Source organism: Moschus berezovskii, chromosome 13 (genome assembly GCF_049115385.1).
Source record: "Moschus berezovskii isolate FMDL1 chromosome 13, NW_MosBer_1.0, whole genome shotgun sequence".
Lineage (NCBI taxonomy): Eukaryota > Metazoa > Chordata > Mammalia > Artiodactyla > Moschidae > Moschus > Moschus berezovskii.
Window position 1 is genome coordinate 70,668,629 of NC_142472.1, and position 25,566 is coordinate 70,694,194.

Here is a 25,566-nt window from a genome sequence, read left to right on the forward strand (position 1 = left end):
CGCCCCCCAGGGCCCGGGGTCGGGAGGAGGGCAGGGGGGCGTTCTCCCAGCTCGCCTCCCCGTCGCCTCCCAGCGATCAGCAGGCCGGGAGGCGGCGCTCCGCTCCGCCGGGGGTTGTTTCTCGGGTTTGCGGCGGGAGCGGGGATGTTTTCGGCCGGCGCAGGGAGGCGGGCGGCGGGCGGCGTCAGGGCTCTGTGGCCCCCTCTCTCGGTCGCTGGGGGGCGCAGTGGCCTCGCGGCGCCGCTCGGAGCCTGGCCCGCAGAGGAGCAGCCGCGCGGCGCCTGGCGGGCTTTTCCGCCGCTGAGGTGAGTGGAGCCGGGCCGGGAGGCGAGGGGCGCGGGAGGCGCGGGAGGGCGTGCAGGGCGGTGGGAGGGATGCCAGAGAGGCGTGCGCGGAGCGGGGAGTGCGGGGAGGGGGACCCCAAGATCGGTCAGGGCAGTGCTGAGTCCCCCGGCCCCGGGAGATCTTTGCGGGGTGGGCCTGCAGGGGGGTGGGTGCGGGGCGGTGGGCGGCCCTGTGCTCGGCTGGGGTCCGCAGGGGCGCAGGAGCCGGACCCCAGGCACCTAGGGCGCAGAGCGCCTCCCGTGAGCGCAGAGCCTGACGCGGTCCCGGGCGCCGGGAGGCTTTTCTCGGTTCCACAAAAGCGCGTACCCAGATGGCGAGGGCCCCCCAGAGGACCACCCCCCCAACACGCCCCAGCAAGCGGGCGGCACAGCCACTTTCTGCGGCTTAAGCGAAGTAGGTGAGAGCCCGACAGCGGCGCACCGGGCTTCGGCCGAGCGCCAGGTGTGGGATCCACCTGCCGAGACTGCGGCGGGGCCGCGCCGGCTGCGTTTCACCCTCGCCCCCTGCCCGGTGACCGCGCGGGAGGTTTGCTACGGACCTCCTGCGGAGTTGATGCTGTCAGCTTGGAGAATGTAGAGAACCTTCCGAAGAGGGGTCATTTAGCCTCAATGGGAATGAAGACCCAAAGGAAAGGAGATGATCAAGCGCTGTTCTGTGTTACTACAGTGCAATTTCAAAGGATCTTTAAATAGGCTTGCAGGCAAAAGTGCAAAGGACTGGGGGTCGGCCGACTTGGGTGTCTTGGACCCTGTCCTGAAGTCGAATAGCGGGGAGGTCTTGGCAAATCAGGAAACCTCGTTGAACTTCGGTTTGCTCGCGTGAGACGTGGGAGGATCGGAGGTGCTCCACCTCCCTGGGTGGTTTGGAAGATAACGGAGGGAGGGTGGTGTTTTGAAAAGCATCACCTGTGGTTTCTACAAATTTAGCATTGCAGACCACACCTCCTTCCTGGCCCCTAACCGAACCTTGCTTGTAGCGGAGATAAGGCAGGACCTTCTCAGCAGCGCTGGAGTTTTCCTGGTTACCTGCAGGGTGAGATGTGCCTATTTCTCTATCTCTTGTTGCAATTCCTCTTCATGGCACAGGCGCCAGTTACTCTGCCCAACAGAGTGTGACATCAGGGCATGGGAACTTTGCTTGGTTCATCAACTTCTTTAGGACGTGTACAAAGTGGGGGCGGTGCTCGGAGAGTTGAGGAAAGTTGAAAGTCGTTGTTGTGGCGGCTGGGGTGGGGGTTGGGGGGCTTAGAGGTTTTTTTTAAATTTTTATTTATTTATTTATGGCTTTGCTGGGCTCTTCCTGTGTGCAAGCTTTCTTTAGTTGCAGCGAGTGGGGGCTACTCTTTGCTTATTTTAGCTGCGTTTGGGGGCTTCTCATTGCAGTGACTTGTCTTGTTGCAGAACGCGGCGCTCTAGAGCACAGACTCAGTAGCTGTGGCCCGCTGGACTTGGTTGCCACGTGGGATCTTTCCCCATCAGGGATCCAACCGGGCCTCCCTCATTGGCAGGGAGATTCTTTACCACTGAGCCACCGGAGAAGCCCCTGGGGGGTTAGATTTGATTGGGCATGTTCTCTGGGAGATCAGTTAGCTCCAAAACATTTTCTGAAGTTGGAGTTCTTGTTTTCTGACGGGAAAATCCTGTCAGAGTCAAGGACATCCAAGAATAAGCATTTTAATTCGAATATCTTCAGAGGAAGATAGGAGCTCAGGAAATGTTTCCTACACAAGTCACACACAGCACAGGATAATAGCAGGGAGGAATCTGAACAGTTTCTCTTATTACTAATTTTAGATTCATATTTCTAATACTGAAAGGAGAGATTTGCATTGTTGGTTGGTTGCCTTACTGTTAAAATTTAAGCAGTCCTTTTTAGATAAGCATGTCCAGCCTTCTAGAGATTATAAACGTGAGCGATACTAGAGCCCTTCTGTCATATTTTATCTTTTTATGATACCAAATAGGACCTCTGATTGGCTTTTCCATTTTAACTAAAAGGAGTTGAAAGATGACTCATTTAAGAGTTTGGGAAATACAGCTGAGACTGCCTTACACAGAACTGTAAATTCTTTTAAAATAACCCTGATGGTGATAATAAGGCCAACTTTTAGACTGTTGTGTGCCAGACTCAGATATGCATATTACAATCCATTTAGTTTTCACAACAGTCTGTAAAGAAACTGAAGTGTGAGAGGCTGAGTGCCTTGCCCAAGGTCACACAGTGAACAATGAGGAATTTCTCTTCGATTGGCATAACAATTATATTTGATTGGTACTCTCTTTCTTCTTAGCATCTGCACTGGGTTTTCTCCCAGCCGGGGTGAAAGAGACTGAAGGCTTTGGAGCAGGGATCCAGGATTCTGAACTAGTTGCCAAATTGCTGTGTGGTCTTCGTTTTAATTTTCTTTTTGGCTGTGCTGGGTCTTCATTGCTGCTCGCCGGCTTTCTCTAGCTGAGACGAGCAGGAACTGCTCTTCGATGCGGTGGGTAGGTTCTCATTGGGGTGGCTTCTTTTGTTGCCGGAGCATGGGCCCTAGGGCTCACAGGCTTCAGTAATCGTGGCACTTGGGCTCAATAGTTGCGGCGCGTGGGCCTACCTAGTTGCTTCGGGGCTTGTGGCATCTTCCCAGATCAGGGGTCAAACCTGTGTCTGCAGCATTGGCAGGCAGATTCTGTACCACTGCGCCCCCAGGGAAGCCCTGCTGTGTGCTCTTTACTTCCTCTTTCTGAGCCTCACTTTTCTCTTGCACAAAACAGTGCTAATAATCCTATTTTGAGTGAATGCTTTATTTCTCACTGGAACATGGAGTGTGAGCTGGAAAGAAAGACTTCTCAGAGTGTAAAGGGAAGTTTCAGAGTCCTGTTTTTGTCAGCTGTAACAAATGGCAACCCACTCCAGTGTTCTTACCTGGAGAATCCCAGGGACAGGGGAGCCTGGTGGGCTTCCATCTGTGGGGACACACAGAGTCGGACACGACTGAAGTGACTTAGCAGCAGCAGCAGCAACAAATGACTGGCAGATGGCAAATAAGTAAAACCTGGAGGAAACTACGCATGGTGTGATTTGCCCAGCAATTATGTTTGAAAATTGTTTTTAAAAAAGTCTTCAGTTTCTTTTCTTAGATCCTTAGCATTATTGTCATTAAAAGAGATAAACGAAAATTAGACCTCAAACGTTTTCTGGCAGGGAACACTGAATGGCACCCAGGGCCAACTCATGCTTTTCTGTGGTTGATTTCAGGTGATGAAAATTGGAGGGTGGAGGGTTTTAGTTTTTTTAATCCTTATATTCTTCTACATTCTTTTATTCCAACAAGCTATAGTGGGCCAGAGAACAACTAACTCCTGAAAATATATGTAAGTTATTCCTGTGTTCTCTCTTTGTTTGGAAATTGAGGTCGGCCACTTTAAATCTGGTAGGTGAGTAAACTTGAACTCCTGAATATACTTATTTTTAAGGGCATTTTTTTTTAAGTTTGCTTTTTTTTTTTTTAAATGTGGACCATTTTTTAAGTCTTTATTGAACTTGTTACAATATTGTTTCTGTTTAATGTTTTTTTGGCCTGGAGGCATGTGGGATTTTAGCTCCCCAACCAGGGATGAACCCACATCTCCCTCATTGGAAGGTGAAGTCTTAACCACTGGGCAACCAGGGAAGCCCCAAGGGTACTTTAAACAATATGGTTCGATTGTCAAATCATTTGAACTGTCTGTGACCTATATAAATCTTTTTCTGGGGCTGGGGTTCTCACTGTTAATTTAGACTCTGGTCTGTGTGGAGATTTGGGCTGGGGGAGGTCACCGGGTCAGTGTTACCAGTGTTACCGGGTTCCCAGCAGCTACTCCATGCTTGGTGACTTGATCTGGAGAGATGGTTAGGTCCATGAGATTTAAAGGTCTTCCCTTCACCCCTGTGCTGTTGTGGGTAAGAGTGTGGACTTGGAGCAAGACTAGCCTAGGTGGGAAACTGACTCCATTGACTACTGTGCCTCAGTTTCTCTTCTGTAAAATAAAGATGGTGTGGTCATATCTACCTCCTAAGTTGTTAGGAGGATCGAGTGTGTGTGTATGTATTTAGAAAGCTTAGAACCGTGTCAGGCATGTAGTAAATACCCTCCAAGAGTTAGTAATGAATGACTGCTGATGGGTAGGTAAGCAATCAGAGGCCAAGTGCTGTGGAACACAGTAGGTCAGTAAGTGGGAAGAGTGTACACTTGTAGGGATGCAGCTTTTAAAAGGGTGATGGGGAATGTCTCAATCCAAAGATAAATTTGAATAAGATTGGGATGGGGGTGGAGGAGGGTAGCAGGGTGTAGGGTGCAGAGGGGTATAGAGGCATAGGGTTGCAGAGGTAATAGGGAGGACAGAGAGGTAACTTGGGGACACAGAAAGATATGGCCGATGTTGAAGGTTGTTTGTTTTTTTAACTTGGGAATTGTCTTATGGAAAATTTCAAACATTAAGTAGAGAGGACAGTCCATGTGCCCTCCTCGCATCTTCAACAGTGATCAGTGTGGCCCATCGTGTTTCATCCATATCCCTCCCTGGACCTTCCCACTGTATTATTTTAAAGCACATTCGAGAAATTCTATCAATTCTAAACCCTTCTGTATATGTTTCTGAAACACAGGCACTTACCCGAACATGACTGTGACACTTTCTGACTTTGTCGTCCCATCTATAAACTGGGACCAGTAGAACCTCCCCTGCAGTGCTGGTGTGAAGAGAAGGGTGGACGCCTGGACCCCTCAGCGCAGACAAGCGATGCCCCGGTGCTCAGCCATCTCGCCCTTAGCGGTGTCGTTACCGGCCGTTGGGGTTTTTTCCTGCACAGTTCAGTCGTGGCATTCTCACTTCTTGCTCTCTCGCTTCTCCATACTTTAGGGACATTTATTCCTGCTCCCTTTGTCTAGTCTCTATTTCCCCTTTTAACTTTCAGTTCCATTGTTCTCAGCCGGACTCACAGCTCATATGCTCCTTTGATGCCCGTGGTCCACAGAACAACAGCATCTCTAGTCTTTCTAGACCTTTTGGAAGGGAGATGGCCTTGGCCCATTTCATTTTTTCAACAGCATTATTGAGATGCAGATGGAATTGACATAACGTAAATTCGCCCATTGGAAGTGTACAATCCAGTGGTTTTCCTATCTTCACAGATATGTGCCAGCATCACCATAGTTGATTTGAAAACATTTAGAACCTCAGAAAGATATTTTTACCTGTTGCCCCTATCTTCCCATCCCCCAAAGGAACTGCTAATGTACTTCCTGTCTCTATGGGTTTGCCTATTCTGGACAATTTCGTTCATTCATAAAGAAATAAATATTTTTTGTCAATGGTTTCCTTCACTTAGTAGGATGTTTTCAGGGCTCAGTCATATTGTAGCATGTATTAGTACTTCCCTTCTTACTCTGGCTGAATGATGTTGCACTGTATGGCTGTCTGTCCAGTTGCTCAGTTGTGTTCAACGCTTTGTGACCCCATGGACTGCAGCATGCCAGGCCTCCTTGTCCTTCACCGTCTCCCAGAGTTTGGTCAAACTCACGTCCATTGGGTTGAGGATGCCATCCAACCATCTCATCCTCTGTCATCCCCTTCTCCTCCTGCCTTCAATCTTTCCTAGCATCAGGGTCTTTTCCAATGAATTGGCTCTTCACATCAGGTCGCCAGAGTAGCATCCTTTATTTATTGATTGATGTACATTTGGGCTGTTTCTACTTTTTAACTGTTCTGCACAATGCTGCCACTAACACTCATGTGTGTGTAGAAATAACAGATCACTGTGCTGTGTGACAGGAACTAGCACAGTGTGGTAGGTCAACTATGCTCCAAAGACAGATTTGAGAAGAGGAGATCAGACATTTGGTTGCCAGTGATGAGAGTGGAGGCGGAGGGGAGGGAAAACTGGATAAAGGCCGTTGAAGGTACAGACTTCCAGCTCTAAGATAAATAATTACTAGAGTTGTAATGTACAACAGGATGAATATACCTAACACTGCTGTGTGTTATATGTGAACATTGTCAAGAGAATAAATCCTGAGGGTTCTCATCACAAGGAAAAAATATTTCCCTTTCTTTAATTTTGTGACTTTATGAGAGGATGGATGTTCACTAAACTTATTGTGATAATGGCTTCATGACGTATGTAAATCAAATTATTATGCTGTACTCCTTAAACTCAAATATATCTCAATTTAAGAATATTTACATGTAAGTTTTTTGTGATAACATATACTTTTGTTTCTCTTGGATATGTAGCCAGGAGTGGGATTGCTTGCTCAAATGGTAACTATATGTTGAACCTTTTGAAGAACTGTCAAACTTTTCTCATATGGCTCCCCACTTTATTGAATTGGCCAAAAAGTTCATCTGGATTTTTCCAACCCAATATTTTGCCCAAACATGGGAATCTAGCCATCTTTCTAGTACAGGTACCTAGCCTTACTTTGGGTAAACTTTTATATTAATATTTTTCTAAGTCTTATTTAGTTATCGAATTATATTCATGTATAAGTCTTTTTTGTTATTGATTTTTGTATATAAGATTTTAAGTAAAGAATTACTTGAGCAGTGGTCCCCAAAGTGGAAGTTATGTACCTTTAGGGTACAAGATGATTCATTGGAAAGCAAGAACAAAATGCTATGCTCTTGGATCTGTTTCAATAATGCTTTATAATTATACAGTGTATTAGAATATCTGTGCATATGTAAGATTTATAAATAAATAGTCTTATATTGGAGATGTAAATGCAAAGTTTTTTTTCAAATAGGAAGTCATATAAAATTCTGGGGACAACTGTTCTAAAGGCATGGGATCAAATATATGTAGCTGTGTGGTTCTTAATCCCATGCTTTGTGACACATCTGATGGGGAAATTCTAAAAATTACTTTTGCTAAGGAAATTGAAAATATCCTGCTGATTTCAGCCCATGTGGAACACGTAAATACCAGGGGAAGGAGCTTTGCAAGAGGTGTCGGACTTTTATTTTTGTTCTACTTCTGCTGATTGCTAATAGACTTTGGGTGAGTCCCTTGATGGGCTGCATTTCAGTTCCCAGACTGGCCTAAGAACACCTGAAATATCATAAATTTTCATTGTGCAGAATGAGAGTGTCAAGTGTGACATATGCAGTGACCACAGGGGAAGTCAGTCATTTGTGCATCTTGGGCAACCCTGACGCCTTCTCAGGCAAATATCTGGGGTTCCTTGACCTCTGCCCTGGCTGGGTCTTCCCCTTCCCACCCCACCCTGCTTTCTGCCCTTCCTCTTTGTTCTTCTGACAACAGACCTTCTTGAGTAAGGGTCACTGCCAAGGTTAAGTTGCCCGGAGAGGAGCCGGGTGCCGCCACCAGCCACCTCCTCAGTCTGGTCCTGCTTCTTCCCTGTGCCTTTCTCACGAGAACACAGTGTGCTGCACGTGCACGGTGAAGGTGCAGCTGTCTGCAAGCTGCAGTTGGCTCTGATTCCCGGCCCCGACACGGAAGCCATGAACTCTCATTATTGGGCCTCTTGATGATTTCTGGGTGAGCTGTGATCGCTTGAGTCTGCAGATGTCTTGAGGGGATATGAGCCTTTGTTTAAAGTCAAAACACAAAGGGAAGTAGATTCAGAAAGATGGGAAGAGGTTCTGGGGAACTGTCTTAACCGAAGGGCTCACGTGCTGCGGTTCAAGATCATTTCACTCTGCTTGCTTTTGACTCTGCCTGGGCAAGCTCACTAAGACACCATAAAGTTGTAAGCAACGAATGTGACCTTTCACACTCAACTCCTGTTTGCGATTTCTCTTCCCTAACAGCCTCTGTTCTAAGGAAATTGTTGGCAGCCGTTTTAGGTTGTAATCTCCAGTTTCTTCTACTGGGCGATGCCTGTTCTTGGATGCCTTTCTTAGGCAACAGAAATAGCCAATATAACCATGCTTGGGTACTGTTGGTGAGTTTATTCATACACTCAATGTATTCGTTGGGCACCTATCTATTATGTGCCCCTGTTCTAGATACCAGGGGCAGAGCAGTGATCAATATAAAAATTACATAGCTGATTCACTTCATTGTACAGCAGAAACTAACACAGCATTGTAAAGCAATTATTCTCCAATTAAAAAAAAAAACAAACCAAAAACCACCTGGGGACTTCCCTAGTGGCTAAGACTGCATTCCCAATGCAAGGGGCCTGGGTTCAATCCCTGGTCAGGGAACTAGTTCCTACACTCCCCAACAAAGGTCAAAGATCCTATGTGCTGCAACTAAAACCTGGCGCAGCCAAATAAATGAATATTTTTAAAAAACTGCCCTCAAAGATTTTACATTGTAGTGGGTATTAGTCATTGATGTTAAACAAAATGATGATTAGTGGTGAGGAGTAAGGAGAGAAAAATAAGAGTTACCAAGGGGGAGAGGAGCTATTAGGGAGGGGCAGTTGCCATTATTTATAGGGTAACCAGGGAGGCCTATCTGAGAAGATAATATTTAAGATGAGCCTTTACACTGATGGTCCCAGCTATGTATTCAGGTACTAGTTAGTGTGAGGCAGAGAAAACCCCAAATCCTAAACCTGACATACTTTGCCTATTCATGGAGTATCTTTTAGATTGTTAGGGGTATTAGCTGCTAAAGTTGTTTATCTACCATCAAAATTCTGGCTGCTTGGGCTTCCCTGGTGGCTCAGATGGTAAAGAATCTGCTTGCAATGCCGAAGACCTGGGTTCAATCCCTGGGTTGGGAAGATCCCCTGGTGAAGGGAATGGCAACCCGCTCCACATTCTTGCCTGGAGAATCCCATGGACAGAGGAACCTGGTGGGCTCCAGTCCATGGGGTTGCAGAGAGCCGGACACACCTGAGCGACTAATCCTGTGGTCTACTGGGCTTTTGTGCGGTCACTCTAGGGGTCATGGTGGCTCACGATGAGCCGTCTTCCCCTCTTGCAAAGGTTGCATCTTTGGAGTGGCCCTAGTGATGCAGACATTCTCAGTGGGACCACTGAGTCCAATGCACAGGGACCTTCCAGAGTGATTTAGGGTGGGGGGGGAGTCCTGGAGTCTCTTCTTTGTCTAGGGCCTTTGCTGCTGCCCATGTGTTAACTCTCAAAAGGAAAATCCCAGTAGAAATGACAGTAAGCTTTGCAACTAAATTTCTGTTCCTTTAATATGTGGTTGGAGATTGATTTTTATCTTTGCACATAAGCATCTCTGATCCAAAGAAGCTCATTTATGATAGTGGGAAGGACCTTGAGAAGATGCCAGTCATTCCTTAGATTCATATTATCTACTGCCAGTCAGTACCCGAAAGGTATCAATGTATGCTTAGTCCCTGCCTCCCCTCTGCCGGAATGTAGGCTACTGGAAGGCAGGAAGCTTATCTTAGTTACCGCTGTTACCCTGTGCAACCGAAACAAAAACAGTGCCAGTCCTGTAGTATATGCGCAATAAATATCTGTTTGGTTGAATTAGTTTGTAACCAGTGTGGCAATAAGCAACATAACCAGCAACCATTTCTCGATAGCTCACGAATTATCTGTTGCCCCAAAGATCAAGAGATGGAGATGATATCTGATCACCAGGAACTGGACTTGTTTTCAGTCATTGCTGTACCCTCTGTATGCCTCTCAGGGAAACTCATGCTCCTTAATGAGTGTCCAGCCTGGCTTGCCATCCTTTCTCTGCCACTACCCAGCTGTGACCTTACATATAGCTTGAATTTCTGTGGTTCTATTCCCACTCTAAAAAGTTCTTATTTTATAACCTGGCAAAGCCAAGATCTGCGGCCTCTTTGTGTGAAACAAGAACATCTTTCTAGAAGGAAGTAGAACAAGCACCTGCTTCTGAAATTACTTTTTATAAAAAAGTCTGTTTTTGTTCAGTGCGGTTGTTTCCATATCTGAGAGGCTCATAAATAACATCATTCTCTTTGAATTATTAACTTTAATCTGTTTATAAAAACACAGGGATCACACTGTTACTTACCATATGATTTCTCAGCTGTAATCGTCTCTCACAGAGAAAACTAAATATGAGAATAAAACATGACTTACATAGCTTCATTCTTTTGGAAATAGTAAGATTATCATAGGCCATGGGCTCAGAACTAAAATTAGAACTAGTAAAAGAAGAGATAAAAGAAAATCAACAAAAAGCAATATGAATGAAGATGTTCATTGCTGTATATTTTATAACAGTAAAAAACTGAAAATAAATTTTCACTAATAGGAATATGACTAAGAATTTATGATACATTTATACCCTAAAAGTGGTAAGATGGTTAAAGAGTATGTACCCTCAAGACATATTATTGAGAGAAAAAGAAAGCATATTTAGCGTATGTCCGGTGTGATCACATGTGTGTATAAAAAAGAAAACATGACATATCTTCTGATCTGACATATGTATGTTAATTCATAGAAGATCTGGAAGGAATAAAATGGTTGTCAGTGTTATTTCTGGGGAAGAATTGGGGTTGGTGGGGCTTGGTGTGATGAGAAGGCCTCACTTTTTACTCTAGACTTCTGTGTTTGAGGCATTTTATAAAGTCATAGTCATGGGTGGACTTTTTTTTTTTTTAATTATAACACTTGAAATTACTGGAGAGGAAAAAATCTGTGACAGAGAGAAATGGGGCACAGGTGGGATTTGAGCTCGGGAGAAGGAAGATGAAACACTTCATCTGTGAGAGCTGCAGTTTGTCACCAAATCCTGTGATATTTTGTGACTGGTGGTCTGGAGTTTGTGCTGTGTTCTCAGGATGGCATATATGTACACATTCAGTTCAGTTCAGTCGCTCAGTCGTGTCTGACTCTTTGCGACTCCATGGACTGCAGCACGCCAGGCCTCCCCGTCCAACACCAACTCCCGGAGTTTACCCAAACTCAATGCCCATTGAGTCGGTGTACACACACACACACATACATATATGTCTGTCTGTCTCCTGCATCAGTCTTCCTTGGTAGCTCAGTGGTAAAGAATCCGTCTGCCAATGCAGAAGACGTGGGTTTGATTCCTGGTCTGTAAAGATCTCCTGGAGAAGGAAATGGTGAGCCACTCCAGGATTCTTGCCTGGGAAATGCTATGGACAGAGGAGCCTGGTGGACTACAGTCCACGGGGTCAGAAAGAGTCAGACACGACTTAGTGACTGAGCAACATGTCTCCTGCATCACTCCAAAAACTGTGACCTAGAATGGAAGACCCCCAAATCAAGAAAACCCAAAGATTTTTAGAATGATTTTCACATTGCCTTTTTGGGTCTATTTGTAAGCATTGGGTGAGAAAAAGTTCGTCTCTTTAGGAAACAGGGACTCACTTCCATCTATGATGAGAAGGTCTGCCATGATAGTAGAACAGTTGTATCAATCACAGAAGTCTTTTCTTTAGCCTGTAACTCTATTTTCATTTTGTTGGATTTGTTCATTCGGTCTGTAACTTTTATTGAGCCCCCATCGGCCACTCTGAGACAAGGCCCCTACTCTCCTGGAGCTTCTAGTCGGGGGTGGAGAGGTGGACAAGGATGGCAGTAAGCAGCAGGAAGTGAGAGCTACTGTGCTGAAGATTAAGCAAAGTGGTGTGATAAGGTGTAACCAGGGAAATGCGTTAAGAGAGGTGGTTAGGAAAGACTTCTTTGAGGAAGTCATTCATAAACCCAGGAGTGCATAAGACAGGAAGGTGTCAGATGTGTGGTCATTTGAGGGGAAAGTGGTCCAAACAGAGGGCCTAGAACAGAAGGTGAACAAGAGCTTGTGGGAGTCAAGAGCTTGCTTCGTAGCTGGGACTGGCAGAGGGTGGACAGGCCAGAGAAGTCTGCAGGGAACAAGTCGTGCGTGGGGAACAAGGTAAGGATTTTGGATTTTATTCGGGATTTAATGGGAAACTATGATGGGGGTGGGAGTTGTCAACGTAAAAAAAAATGCACAGCGTGAGAGTTACCAGTGAAGTTTTATTTTATATAATTATATATTTATTTTTAGCTGTCCTGGGTCTTGTTGCTGCACAGGCTTTTCTCTAGTTACTGAGCGTGGGCTCAGCAGTTGAGTTCCTGGGCTGCAGAGCACTGGCTCAGTGGTGGTGGCACACAGGCTTAGTTGCTCCGCAGCAGGTGGGGTCTTCCCAGACCAGGGATCGAACTTGTGTCTCCTGCATTGGCAGGCGGATTCTTTACTACTGAGCCACCAGGGAAGCCTGTAAGTTAAGTTTTATTTGAGGTGAGATGAGGGGTCTCCCCCGGGAGACAGCACCTCAGATAGCTCTGAGAAACTGCTGCAAAGAGGCAGGGGGAAGGTCAGTATATATGTGATTTTAGTGATGGGAAAGTATATGCAATCAAGCACATATTTTCCCAAAAGTGTTCTGCTAGTCTCGTGACGCTTTCTGCTAGTCACGAGGAATAGTCATCACCATGAAGGATTTTAGGGCTTTTCTAGACATAAGGAGATATGCGAGTTGGCTCATAAAATCAGCTTCTGAAAATAACTATCTGAAGACCTATCCTGCTAGTCCTGTTCATCCCCGGAGCACACAGGGTGCCTCATTTCTGCTCTCCACCCTGAACCCCTTCAGGGGGTGTTGAAAATCAGTAGCTTCAGCGGCACATGTTTAATCCTTGCAGAGGTAGTTGACAGGGTCAGATAGGGGATTGATTTAGATTTATAAAAGATATCTCTGAATAACGTGATTATAAACAGGTGAGAGAAGCATCAGGGCGACCACTGGGAAAATGGTGACTTAGGCTGGGTGGCCGTAGATGTAAGCTCGTTGTCCTTGCGCTCAGTCACGTCTGACTCTTTGTGACCCCGTGGACTGTAACCTGCCAGGCTCCTCTGTCCATGGGGTGTCCTAGACAAGAATACTGGAGTGGGTTGCCATTTCCTCCTCCAGGGATCTTCCCCACCCAGAGATCAAACCTGAGTCTCCTGCGTCTGCAGGCAGATTCTTTACCTCTGAGCTACCGCGGAAGTTCAGGAATAAGCTTGCTGGTGGGTTAAAGATGGAGAGCTCTGGAAGATAGGGTCATGATGACTCCTAGAGCTGAGACTTCAGCAAGTGGGGGGTATGTTTCCTGAGATGGGGAAAACCAGGAAGGAGCAGATTTGGCCAGGGGGCGGGGGTGGGGGCGGAAATCAGCGTTTCTTTGGATATATCAGGTGTGATGACCCTAGACAAATGTCAAATAAGCAGTGGGATACACTCGTCTGGAGTTCAGGGGAGGCCAGGAATAGCGATCCATGTGGGAGTCACCTGTATACGTAAAGATGATGTTTAAAGCCCTGGAACTTTATGAGGACCAGAGCCTCGGCTCATTGACGTGTACCTATGGACTTCACTCTTCATTTAGGCTCAGTGTCCAAGCAGACACCTTTGTCGCTAAACTTTCCCCTTGTCAATCTCGCAGTGACTGTTGAAGCCTGAGCTTTACAACGTGAGGGTCAGCGGGAGAGTGTTAGGAAGACACACGTGCTGGGCTGTGATTAGTGACAAGAGTGCTTCTCATCTGTGTCGCTGTCAGCATTGTAATCATTGCCTAATTTACTGATGCTAAAAATGGAGCTAGAAAAGGAGTGGACCGTTTTAAAGACAGCATCTAGATCACAGTGTGTTCTTTAGATATTATAAGCAAATCATACATTTTTATTGCTTTTATAATCTGAGTAAGTTTCATAAGCTCGTGTAAAGTTACATAAAACCAAGTTTTTAGTGCTGTTGGTTGTTCTCAGTTTCGCATGCCATGGGTCCACTTTGTTGAAATATGACCACAAACTAAATAAAAAGAAGAAATGTACATACACTACCATATGTAAAATAGCTAGCTAGCGGGAACCTACTATAAAGTGCCGGCAGCTCAGCTCAGTGCTCTGTGATGACCTAGAAGGGTAGGGTAGGGGTTGGAAGGAAGATCCAAGAGGGAGGGGACATATGTATACTTATAGCTGAGTTCACTCCTTTTGTACAGCAGATCTAACACAACATTGTAAAGCAATTATACCCCAATAATAATAATTTAAAAAACTATGAAAACATGTCTTTACTCCTAGGCAGCATTCCCATTTTGGGTTTGACATTTAATTTTGAAATAATGCATGGGATGTTTTACATTTTGCTGTTGTTTTAGTTTTTTATCAGCAGTATCCTTATACGACTTTATCCTTGCATAAAAAGAATTATTTTTATGCTTTGAAACCCCTTTTGTATCTCAGTGTCATATCCCTTACATTTGCTCTTAGTTTTATGGCCGACTTATTTATTAATATTTTACTTTTAAATCTAAGTGGCATTTACTGTGTTGTATAGGGCAAAGTCCAAACTCTGTTGAAACATGAATTTTCTTTGCTTCCTCATAAGAATGTGGAGTTTAAAAATATGATTGAGCCCTTGTTTATGGTAAATGATTCTCACTCATTGCAGATAAGTTCTCCAGCCCTCCAGCTGGCCATGTGGTGAGTTCAAGGTCCAATCCAATCCAGCACAAGGGAATTCACACTAGCCCTGAGCCCGGAAGATGGTGTCACAGTCTTCGGGCCGGCAGGACTCACCTGTGGACCCCTGGGAAGGGGCCAGCGATGACCCAGGCGACACTGATGGCTTGCCAAGCCTCCTGGACACTGAGCACCCCTCCTGCCCATCAGATATCAGGTTCACGAGGCACAGAGCTGCCTGGATTAACCCCCCGTGTGTGCAGCAGCAGCTGCAGGACTCGTCCCCCCGGGCGCTCACAGTGGGGAACAGAGAGAGCCACACTGTGTCCGACACCAGATCTCCCTTGGGCGCCTCACCCTTGTCTCTTGGGGACTCCGTGGTGGAGACATCACTGTCGAAGGGCACCGCGGACTCTGTGGGCAGCTCCTCTGCCCGGGGCTCAGCTGGCAACAGCAGTGACTCCTCTGTTACCTCGAAGGAAAAGCGGGCAGTGCTCCCAAGACGCTGTCCTCACACGTCTCTGATCACGAGCTCCAGGACTGTGTCTGGTCCCCCATGTCCTGAGGATGGCAGGGCTTTTTTCAAGCCTTCCCAACTGACAGCTTCTGCTGATGCAGGTAACTCTAGTTTGGACTTCCACCCTTCCTGTCTGATCTCATACCTGCTCTTGCTTGGGGTTGAGGCTGAGTGTTCCTCGTGAAGAAAAGGCTCTCGGTTTTCCAGGATGCTCACCAGTCAGGGCGCCAACTCAGTTCATATCGTCTTTAGCCCAGCCACTGGGAGGGTCACAACTGGAGTCAAGAATCCCTTTTTTCCTGAGCCTGCAGGAGAACTCAGTCACTGATCAGTGTCAGCTGTCATCCTAGAGCATGGTATGGGCCCTGCGGGAGAGCGCCAGAAGAGCTCTGCACTCAGCGTGATGGTGGGAGGTGGTCCCCACAGAGACAGCCCCAGTTCACACCACTGCTCACGGGGGACAGGAACACGCCTCACCTGTTAGATTTACCTGGACAGGGTGTGACTAGAAAAATAGTAACATTTAAAAACAGAAGCCACAATTCCTCCAAACTGGACAAAACATTTTTTCCAGTTAAAACCAGGTCTCCTGTTGCTCTAAGGTCAGGCACATATTCCTAAAATGCCAAAATTCTGAAACCCAAGTAATCTATGCCAGATGCCACTCAAGTCAATAAATTAAACTATTCTTGTTATTATGATTTGTGGCATGCTTAGTTAATTTTAAATATTAATTATACTATATTCACACTTTGCATCAATTTGTATTTTTGTTGGAATGCTAGTTCAAATAGTCAGGGAAGTTTTTTATCAAAGCAATTTAAAAGCTGCCTGTGTGTGTGTGTGTTTGTATGTGTGTACACGCACGTGTAGTTATTTCTCATTAGCAGAAACCAGTCCTCTCCCTTTCCTAAGATATGAGGTTTATTTGTTCTACTGAAACTTTTGAAAACTCAAAGACGGTGACAATCTTTAACATACAATTTAAGAATAAGCAGATTCTGGACAATCTTTTCAATGAGCTAACTTTGAGATAAGAGCTAAGTTTGAGCAATGTGGCACAGTCTGATGGCGTGCGTGCTCAGTAGCTCAGTCTGATTGCAGGCCTTTTGTCCTTTTCACTCACCTGCCTGGATTGTTCTCAGGAAAAAAGTGACTTGCAAATTTAGTGGTTAAAAACTGAGAAATTAGTCTCCTACTTGATTGTCTCACGGGAGGGTGAGGAGAAAAGAGAAAATTGAAAGTCTTCTTTCCCACAGACCACCACCATGACAAGTTATAAAGAGAAGGTGATCTTTAGTGCCTAGTGTACCCCTGCCCCAAATAACTTTTTGTGTTCCCATGCAAGAAGTTGTTCTGCAATTTAAAATTATCCTTTCTGTGACTTCCCAGGTGGTTCAGTAGTTACAACATGGCTTTCTAGTACAGAGGGAGCAGGTTAAATCTCTGCTCAGGAAGCTAAGATCCCACATGCCTCTCAGCTAAAAAAAACCAAAAAAACAAAAAACAAAACCCAAAACATAAAACAGAAGCAGTATTGTAACAAATTCAATAAAGACCCTAAAAAAATGGTCCACATCAAAAGATATCTGTAAAGAAAAGTAAATAAAATTATCCTTTATCCCAGAAAGAAAACAAACACACCAGCCCCTTCTGTCCAAAAACAGTGACCCTGGCAGTCTCTCTAAGGACTTTTAAAAAACCACTCCATTTTTTGACCGTCTTAAACCTGGCGAGGGGATTCAATCCACCGGCTTAAGGAAAAGAAGTCCCAAGTGATCTCGTTCGTTCTTTCTTTGGTGTAGGGGCAGCAATGGGCAGAACAGGCGTTTGCCATTATGAGGCCTTTTCCTGGATCTGCTGCATCTCAAATGGCAGTAGCCGGATTTCCTTTCTTAGATTATATGGGAGGGAAACACAGCTGAGCCTGTCTACATTTCCTGAGGCTGTAAGAAACAATTCCTTTTGTTGGCAGAGGATCTACACGTTTACAGTGCTTCTACATTCCTTAGCTCCTTCAGTTTCCTAATAAAATGATTATCCTAATTCCTAGGATGAGGAAATTTTACTGTAGAGGCACAGCTGGTGTGGAGAGCTGGAACTGGAAGCCACTGCCTGATTTTTCTCTGCATTTTCCCCTCTATCCTCAGGGTCCCCAAACCAGGACCTGTAACCAAATGCCACCAGACTTCTGATTTTACTGATAAAGTTGTGTTTGTTTTGTTTATAGATGCTTTCTCAGGGCAATGGCAGAACCGAGTAATAATTGCAGCAGGTGCTGTGTGGTTCTCAGGTCCTACATTTATTACATAGTCCTTTTCAGAAAAAGTTTGCCCACCCCAGAAGGCTTCTGAAACTAAAAGGTCCAAAGTTTTCCATGGGACAGTGGACTTCTTGAACACGAGGCAAGGAAGGGGTTATGTTACTGAGTCCAAACCCACTCGACTCATCGCACAACAGGTCAGTTAACTGAGAGATGAGGTGTTGAGGCAAGGACTTTGACTTTATTCAGAAAGCTGGCTGACCCGGAAGATGGTAGACTAATGTCTCAAAATAACCATCTTATCAGGGTCTGTATGCCAGGTTCTTTTATAGAACAGAGATGGGGCAAGTGAGGATGTAAAGTGAAAAAGACCATTAATCTTGCAAATACCTCCTGGAATGGCCAGCCTCCAGGAAGGAATGTGTTAATTTTTTCCTTCCTATAGCCATCCACTGGTGGACAGGGTCCTGAACAAAGGCATTTTGGTTTAACATTCAGGCAGAGGGGCAGGGTTCCCAGAGGCAGGCCATTATGTATGGACTGTATCCTTTCAGTGAACCAAAGCAATGGGGAAGCACACATTAAAGTAAAAGAAACAGATCCATCCTGGAGTCAGTTTTTCCCTGCAATAGTTGGAGGACTCCTGCTTGCCTGTCCGTTTGCCACCCCCAGAGCTTTAAAACCATCAAGACATCTGTAGCACTTGGTTCTGATTCATCAGGTTGGGACAGCAGCGCTTATGGATGTCACAGAAATGTTTTGCCTTATGTGCTGCAATCAGACATCACATGACAGACCTCATTTTTGTCTTTGTGGTGTTCATTGCCAGTAATGGAGTGGCTTAATAAGGATGCAGAATGGATGAGTCAGCTGAATATAACCTCTGCAGTTTCTTCTTGTTTCTGACTAGAGGAAGATCATTTTAGAGAAGCGGTGCTGACCTTTCTCAGATAGATTTTGTTACCGTAAACAGGAAGTTTTAGGTCATTTGCAGTGAGTTGGAGGAATGGTCCTATAATTCTTAGGGTCCTGCTTCCAGACTATTCCTTCTCACCCTCTATCTCCTGTAGGTAGTTTCCATGATCCTCTTCTCGTTCCCCTGTTTCCTCATTGCTCTCCTCCATCCATTCCCGTGGCTCTCCCGTACCTTCTCTAAGGGTTCCTCTCAAGTTATTCCAGTAGCTTCTTGCAGAAATGATGACTCCCTGCCAGAGTCTCTCCTCTTGTGTCATCCTATTTTATTCTAGAATTGTGCTTATATTTTAAACAACATTTGAAAGTCACTCCCTAAAATTGCTTTCGTAGATAAACTTTGAATTTCTTTTTCTCCATTTTTAATAACTTGCTGTATTGGCAGATGCTGTTCAAGTTGGCGGAAGAACTGTTTCTTCAAATTCCTTCTCACCAGAGGCATTCGTTCTCCCTGTTGATGTAGAAAAGGTGAACATGGCTTCCTTCTTTTCTTTAAAACCACCAAGAGGGTTAACACTTTGGAGTATGCCTGTTCTGTCAGTCTGTCAACTTCACTGGAGGAGGCATGGCAAATAAGTTTCATTTCAACATTTGACTGGTAGGGTCTGACCTCAACTGGGAAATTTTCCATGATTGATGAGTAATGTCTCCCATTGCAGCACCACCAATCTAGGGTTTAATATCACAGGAAGTCCAACTTGTGTCATCTTTTGGTTGCAGTGGGCTAAATCTTCCACCTCTGGAAGATATGTGCTATTCTTGATGTAATAACCTCTGATAACACAGTGAAATAAATATATGTCTATTCATTAACTTCGCTTAAATATAACTTCTTGATTTTTCAACCTAATACACCCTAATTGCGGGGGCGGGGGGGACAAGTTGATTACGCTTGTGAGAATTTTAACTGATCATCTTTGCCTCTGCAGGAGAATGCCCACTTTTATGTTGCAGATATGATTATATCAGTCATGGAGAAAATGAAGTGTAATATTCTAAGTCAGCAGCACACAGAGACCTGGAGTACCGAAGAGGCCGGCGGGTCACTTGGCAATGATCAGGCAGACTTGGAAGGGACCTTTTATCCCCACATAAAGCAGGAATCTGGGTCTTCCACTTCGTCTGACAGTGGCTATGAAGGTGAGTGGGGCAAATATGAGGAAGCTTTCTGTGTTCTCCCCACACATCTGTCAAACCCTGTCCTTCTGGAGTAACCTGACAATCCCCACCGTTTCTGCCGCTTGGCTTGGAATCGGAACTGGAATGGAACTGGAATGTGCCACTCAGCTGTGAAATCCACGTGCTTTTTCTTAGGCTCCATCCTGCTTTCCCCCTTCCTCTGTCTTGTCACCCAGCATTCCTCTTCTTTACACTGGCTTCCATCCCCACGTTGTCCTCTTTCATTCATCCTGGTAACAAGGAGTCCGTGATGCACTGGGTATCCGCAGATGTTGGGAACCCACAGGTAGGGCTTTGCCTGAAATATTTTATAAGTATGTGTTGAATGGTTGACTGGAAGCTCATGTTTAGCTGAATTTTTTTTAATATTATTAAATAAAACTTTAAAATATTTCTACCACCCAGATAAAAATTTGATCTTTTATCAAGTATCACCCTGGTGACATTTATGGTCATAGAGGTTACTTCATGAGGTAGAGCAGAGTTCAACAAATTGCAGCTTGATCCAGACAGTATTAAAAAGGCAAACAACTGGACAGTATCAGCACGCACCTCACATGGGGTGAGCGATGCTTCCTGGAACTTTATCAGTTATATATATATTTGTGCCTGTACCAGGTTGCAAAGTAAATTGTATGTTACTGCTGATCATGATTAAAAGAGTGTAAGAAACACAGAAGTGGGTAAAACTGCCCCCATTTAACCCAGGAGGAAACCAAAGCTGAGAAATTGATATCCCCCAGCTAGAGTGGTTTATCAGTGATCACATTTTTCAGTGAGGGTGTTTCTTGAAGTAAGAGCATGATTTGCAAAGTCTTTTCCCAGTTATTTGGCATTTAGGTGGCTTTCAATATTTTAACACTTTAAATGGATTTAAAAACTCCTTTGTGATCACAACCTTCCTTTTTCACTTTTTTTTCTCTCTGTGTAAAGACATTCTTAGGCTAATTCTCCAAACTGGTATTAGGGATAGAAAAGCATGAACATATTTGTATTAGTGTCTTGGAGGTCCTGTAGCAAAATACTACAAATTGGGTGGCGTAAGACAGCAGAAATTGATCCTTCCACAGTCATGGAGGTCACAGGTCGGCCATGGAATTGTCCGGAAGGTTGGTTCCTTCTAGAGGCTTTGAGGGAGAATTTGGTCCCTGCCTGTCTCCAGACTCTGGGCAGTTGCTGCTGCTCCTGGCTTGGAGAGCATCCCTCCAATCCTCCATGTTTACAGGATGTTTGGTCTCTGAGTATCTGTGCCTGTGTACAAACGTCCCTCTTTTTACAACATCACTCACATTGGCTCTAGGACTCACCCTGATCCAGTGTGACCGCAGCTTAACTTGATTACAATGACCCTATTTCCATATGAAGTCATGTTCACAGGTGCTGGGTAGGGGGCATTTAGGGGAACATATTCAACCTAGTGGGCTCCCCAGGTGGCTCAGTGGTAAAGCATCTGCCTGCCAATGCAGGAGACACAGGAGACATGGGTTTGAAAGCTACTCCAGTTATTCTTGCCTGGGAAATCCCATGGTGGGCTACAGTCCATGGGGTCACGAAGAGCTGGACACGACTGAGTGACTGAACACACTCTCAACCTAGTACAATGTTCACGTCACCTGTACTCTGTTTCTTACTGTGAACAACAACAGCAAAAGATTGTTTCTCCCATCTCTTCCATTTGTTAAACTTTGTGTTGTGGAAATTTTCAAACTTTCATGGACGTAGGTAGAATACTCCTATGGACCCCAATAGACTCATCAGTCTGTTTCACTTAATCTTGTGAACATAAGAACAACACAAAAATAGCTCCCTGCCCTTTTTATTTTAATTGGAGGATAAGTGCTTTCCAATATTGTGATGGCTTTTGCCATACATCAACATGAATCGGTCCTAGGTATACATGTGTCCCCGCCATCCTGAACTCCCCTCCCACCTCCCTCCTCACCCCCTGACCTTTCTAATTATTGCAGCTGAATTTTAAAATTCTTTTCAAGTCTACTCAGCCCTTTCATTCCTCCATTTCAATTTAGCCGGGTGTTGCAGGTTGGACAGTCTTTTTTTCTTCTTCCTTTCTTCCTCTAGGTTGCGCTGTGTTACAGGTCAGCCCAGTGGTTGAAACACCTACTTTCTCTGAGGTGACGGAAGAGGACTGCAAATGTGACTTTGATGACTTTGTTATCATAGGTGAGATTTGGAAACTCACGGGCTGTGATGGAGGCACCCTCCCCACACACCTGATGACACTCATCACACACAATGCATGACAGTGTCATTCAGGGAAACCCCTCCCCAAATCAAATTGTGTCCCTGATATTAAAAAAAATATGATGTCTTGATATTAATCTCTCATCTCGTGTAGATTTGAATGCAAAAGCAGATACCATTAGGGTCTGATATCTGTTTAACCCCCTCCATTATATTTTGGTGAAATTTCAGATGAGCATATTTTAAAATCCCATCTGTGGCCTCATAATAGCTGTTGTCTCATAACAGAAATGCAAGAGAACCTGAAGGATGAAGATCTTGAATGATTGGTCCTTTCTGAGATGTAGGCAGCTAGTTTTGTGTTCGTATCAAATTGACTGTGGTTAAGAGAAACAGACTAAAAGCCCTCCATTACTTTTTCTTCGATTTTCCCACAGAACTTGGAGATTTCAGCAATACCACAGAGCCCTATGGATGTTCCTCTGACATCTCTAAGAGGTATCTCCCTCCCACTTTCATCAGCACACAGACTCCTGGGCCATCACACCAGGCCTCTGACATCTTGGGCCAAATTCAGCCAGTTCCAGTAACAGGGATCACTGTTTAGAAATGAAATAATCACCACGAAAGTTCCTACAGTGTTTTTAGAGTGTTTGAAAGACTTATACACATTCTTATTTAATCCTCATGGGTGGGATGGGCAGGCGTTTTTAAACCCAATTTTATGGGTGTAGAAACTGAGGTTCAGATGAGATGGACATCAGGACACCATGCTGTTAAATAGCAGCAGGAGAACTCGAACTCGCTTCCCAGTTGGCTCAGTGGGGAAGAATCCGCCTACCAATGCAGGAGACGTGGGTTCGATCCTTGGTTGGGGAAGATCCCCTGGAGAAGGAAATGGCAACCCACTCCAGTATTCTTGCCTGGGAAATCCCATGGACTGAGGAGCCTGCTGGGCTGAAGTCCATGGGGTCACAAAAGAGAGGACTTGAACCCAGGTCTTCTGACTTTAAACCTGGTCCTCTTCTCACCACCCCGCCCCACCTTGGTACCCTCAATAAACACAAGCTGCTCTGTGGAGCGTGGAGGGGCTGAGTTAAGTAAGATGACTGTTGGTGTGTGGTTGACGCACACGTGGTCTGCTGTGTGTCACCTCCTCTGCTTTTTTGGAGGGGGGAGGGGAAATAGTTAAAAACCCGCAGCAAAAGACCCTTTACACACTTCTTATGAAAATAATTTTCCATGTTTGCATCTCTTACATTGCAGTGTCATTCATGAGCCAAACTTCAATTCTGCTGAGCTAATAGCCAAAGAGTTATACCGCGTATTCAAGAAATGCTGGATGCTGGCAGAAGTTCAGTATCAGCTGGCAGGCTCCCTCGATGCAGCTGGCTCCATAGTAAGTATCAACAGAATTTGATCTTCAGTTCTTAAAATCTCATTTTGCCTGCTCTCCACATCAGAGGTTTCTGTGTTTCCTTGTATGGCTGCTGGGCGTTAGGGGAGATTTGAAAGGAAGGACGAATCTAATGTTTATTGGGCATCTGTAATGCACCAGGGCCTGTGCTCAGCAATTCATGTCTTAATCCTCACATATCTCCTGTGAGGTAGATGCTCTTGTTAATTTAATTTTTTAAAATTTTATTTATTTGCTCATTTATTTATGGCTGTGCTGGGTCTTCATTGCTAGGCACAGGTTTTTCTCTAGTTGTGGTGAGCCGGGGCTAATGCAAGGGCCTCTCATTGCAGTGACTTCTCCTGTTGCAGCGCATGGGCGCAGTAGTTACAGCTCACAGGCTTAGTTTCCCTGCGGCATGTGGAATCTTCCCGGACCAGGTATCAAACCCATGTGCCGTGCATTGACAATTGGATTCTTAACCACTAGACCACCGTGGAAGCCCGTTATTTTAAGTTTAAGGTGTTAGTTGCAGACCCTCAGCGGGGCTGGTCAGTGGTAGAGTGGGAGTCGAGCCCCCAGGCTGCCTCAGTTGAAAGTCCAGGCTGGTCCCCTTGTGGAGCACTGCCCTCCAAGCAGGCAGCTCACTGCGGGCAGAGGATGGATGGGGTGGCAGAGGCTGTAATCGGGGTAGGAGAGAAAGCATACTGGAACTGCAGGGGAGGCGGTGTTCTGTGTCATCAGAGGAACTTGGAAAGGCTGAATGGAGATCTCAGGACTAGAGCCAAGTATCAGGCCAGGCAGAACTGTAGCAGGTCAGCTAGGGGTGTATGAAGGGCACTCTTGGCAAAGGAGCAGCTGGAGTAAAAGTGACTGGGAGGTGCCTGGTGCTTCTGGGTGTTGGTTCTTTTGGTTGTGTCACCTGAGTTCCCTGACCAGGGATCAAACCCGTGACCCCTGCAGTAGAAGCACAGAGTCTTCACCACTGGACCACCGAGGAAGTCCCCATGGTGTGTTTGTTGAGCAGAGTCATTTGATGTAGTTGGAGAACGTCTTTGTGGGTAGTGGGGTATGTTTGGGGGAGGGTTCATCTTAATCTTCCTGGGAAATAAGGCTCAAAAGCGGCCAAACTGTGGAGGACGTGGACGGTAATCGGAGAAGTCTGGACTTTAGATGCTAAGAGGAAAGTTTCATGGTCAGAAGTGGGGGTGGGGTCTGCACCTGTACAAGCTGGGCAGTGTCTGCAGAGAACAATTCCTGGAGAAGGGGATTCAGATCCACAGCGTCTGTCAGCTATTGACTAGGCAGGGTGAGGCTTCGGCTTCTGCTAGGCAGGAAGGCATTCCAGTTCACACTGACCTACTTACAGTAATTCGCAGTCTGGAAACAAAAGAACTAACTAAAAATACTGAGCAGAGTGATCTCAGCTGGGTGGCGTCTGAAGCAGTTCTCCTGCAGAGGGTTTTAGACACAGAGACGGCTCTGACCAGGTTCTGTTATTCACTTAAAAGCAGTTTTTATTTTTTAAGGTAAAGGTTAATGTTGGGAACACGTGTGAACATTCTTTTTATTTCAGTTCCTGAAATGTACTTGTTTAAGTTGCTCCTGAATCCTCTTCTGGGTTATTTACGCAGGTTGTAAATGAAGAGCGGGTCCAGAAAGACTTTGAATCCAGCACAGATGTCATCCAGGAAATTAAACTGAAGTCGAGGATCAGAGGGACTGGAGACTGGGCGCCCCCTAGGTTTCAAATCATATTTAATGTTCATCCACCACTCAAGTGAGTCTAGGTTGCTGCTTTGGACCACCAGTCCAGTTAAAACAAAAGTTGTGATGGGTTCCTTCTGTCTCTTCATGGAGATGGGTGAAGGCAAAAAATAAAACACCAAGGGACAAAGGAAAATCCATTTTAGGAAAAAGAAATTTGGGCACATTTTTCTGATTTAGCTTTCTTGGCACCCCATTTATAATGGGCTTTGGTCTCTGTAAGTTTTGACACGTTGAAAATTTAACTATGTTTCCTTAACTACGAACATTACATAACAATTGGAAAGTAAACAGACTCATATTAAGTGGCTAATGGTGAACCTTAAAAATATCATACAGTAATTTTAAGACTGCTGCTGCTGCTAAGTCACTTCAGTCGTGTCCGACTCTGTGTGACCCCATGACGGAAGCCCACCAGGCTCCCCCGTCCCTGGGATTCTCCAGGCAAGAACACTGGAGTGGGTTGTTTAGACCACTCTATTTTCCAGGGCAATGTGAAATAAAAAGTCAGTGGATTCATTTTTTTTTTAA

At 45.3% G+C, this 25,566-nt stretch overlaps 1 protein-coding gene across 9 annotated transcripts in view; it reads left to right on the forward strand.

The window, feature by feature from the left end:
• The window catches only part of RUBCNL (rubicon like autophagy enhancer), a 42,147-nt gene that overhangs the window by 820 nt on the left and 15,761 nt on the right, over window positions 1–25,566 (forward strand). For 2 of the 9 annotated variants that reach the window (XM_088842759.1, XM_055426081.2), the window contains exons 2-8: window positions 14,729–15,357; window positions 18,877–18,959; window positions 19,421–19,631; window positions 21,750–21,851; window positions 22,310–22,370; window positions 23,139–23,271; window positions 24,903–25,048. In XM_088842759.1, coding sequence (XP_088698885.1) covers window positions 14,823–15,357; window positions 18,877–18,959; window positions 19,421–19,631; window positions 21,750–21,851; window positions 22,310–22,370; window positions 23,139–23,271; window positions 24,903–25,048 — 1,271 coding nt within the window. In that variant the 5' untranslated portion in view covers window positions 14,729–14,822. Of the gene's footprint in view, window positions 1–165; window positions 306–1,271; window positions 1,378–4,974; window positions 7,870–11,292; window positions 12,163–14,728; window positions 15,358–18,876; window positions 18,960–19,420; window positions 19,632–21,749; window positions 21,852–22,309; window positions 22,371–23,138; window positions 23,272–24,902; window positions 25,049–25,566 lie in introns of those variants that run through there. The other 7 variants (XM_055426080.2, XM_055426083.2, XM_088842758.1 and 4 more) reach the window with 7 other exon arrangements.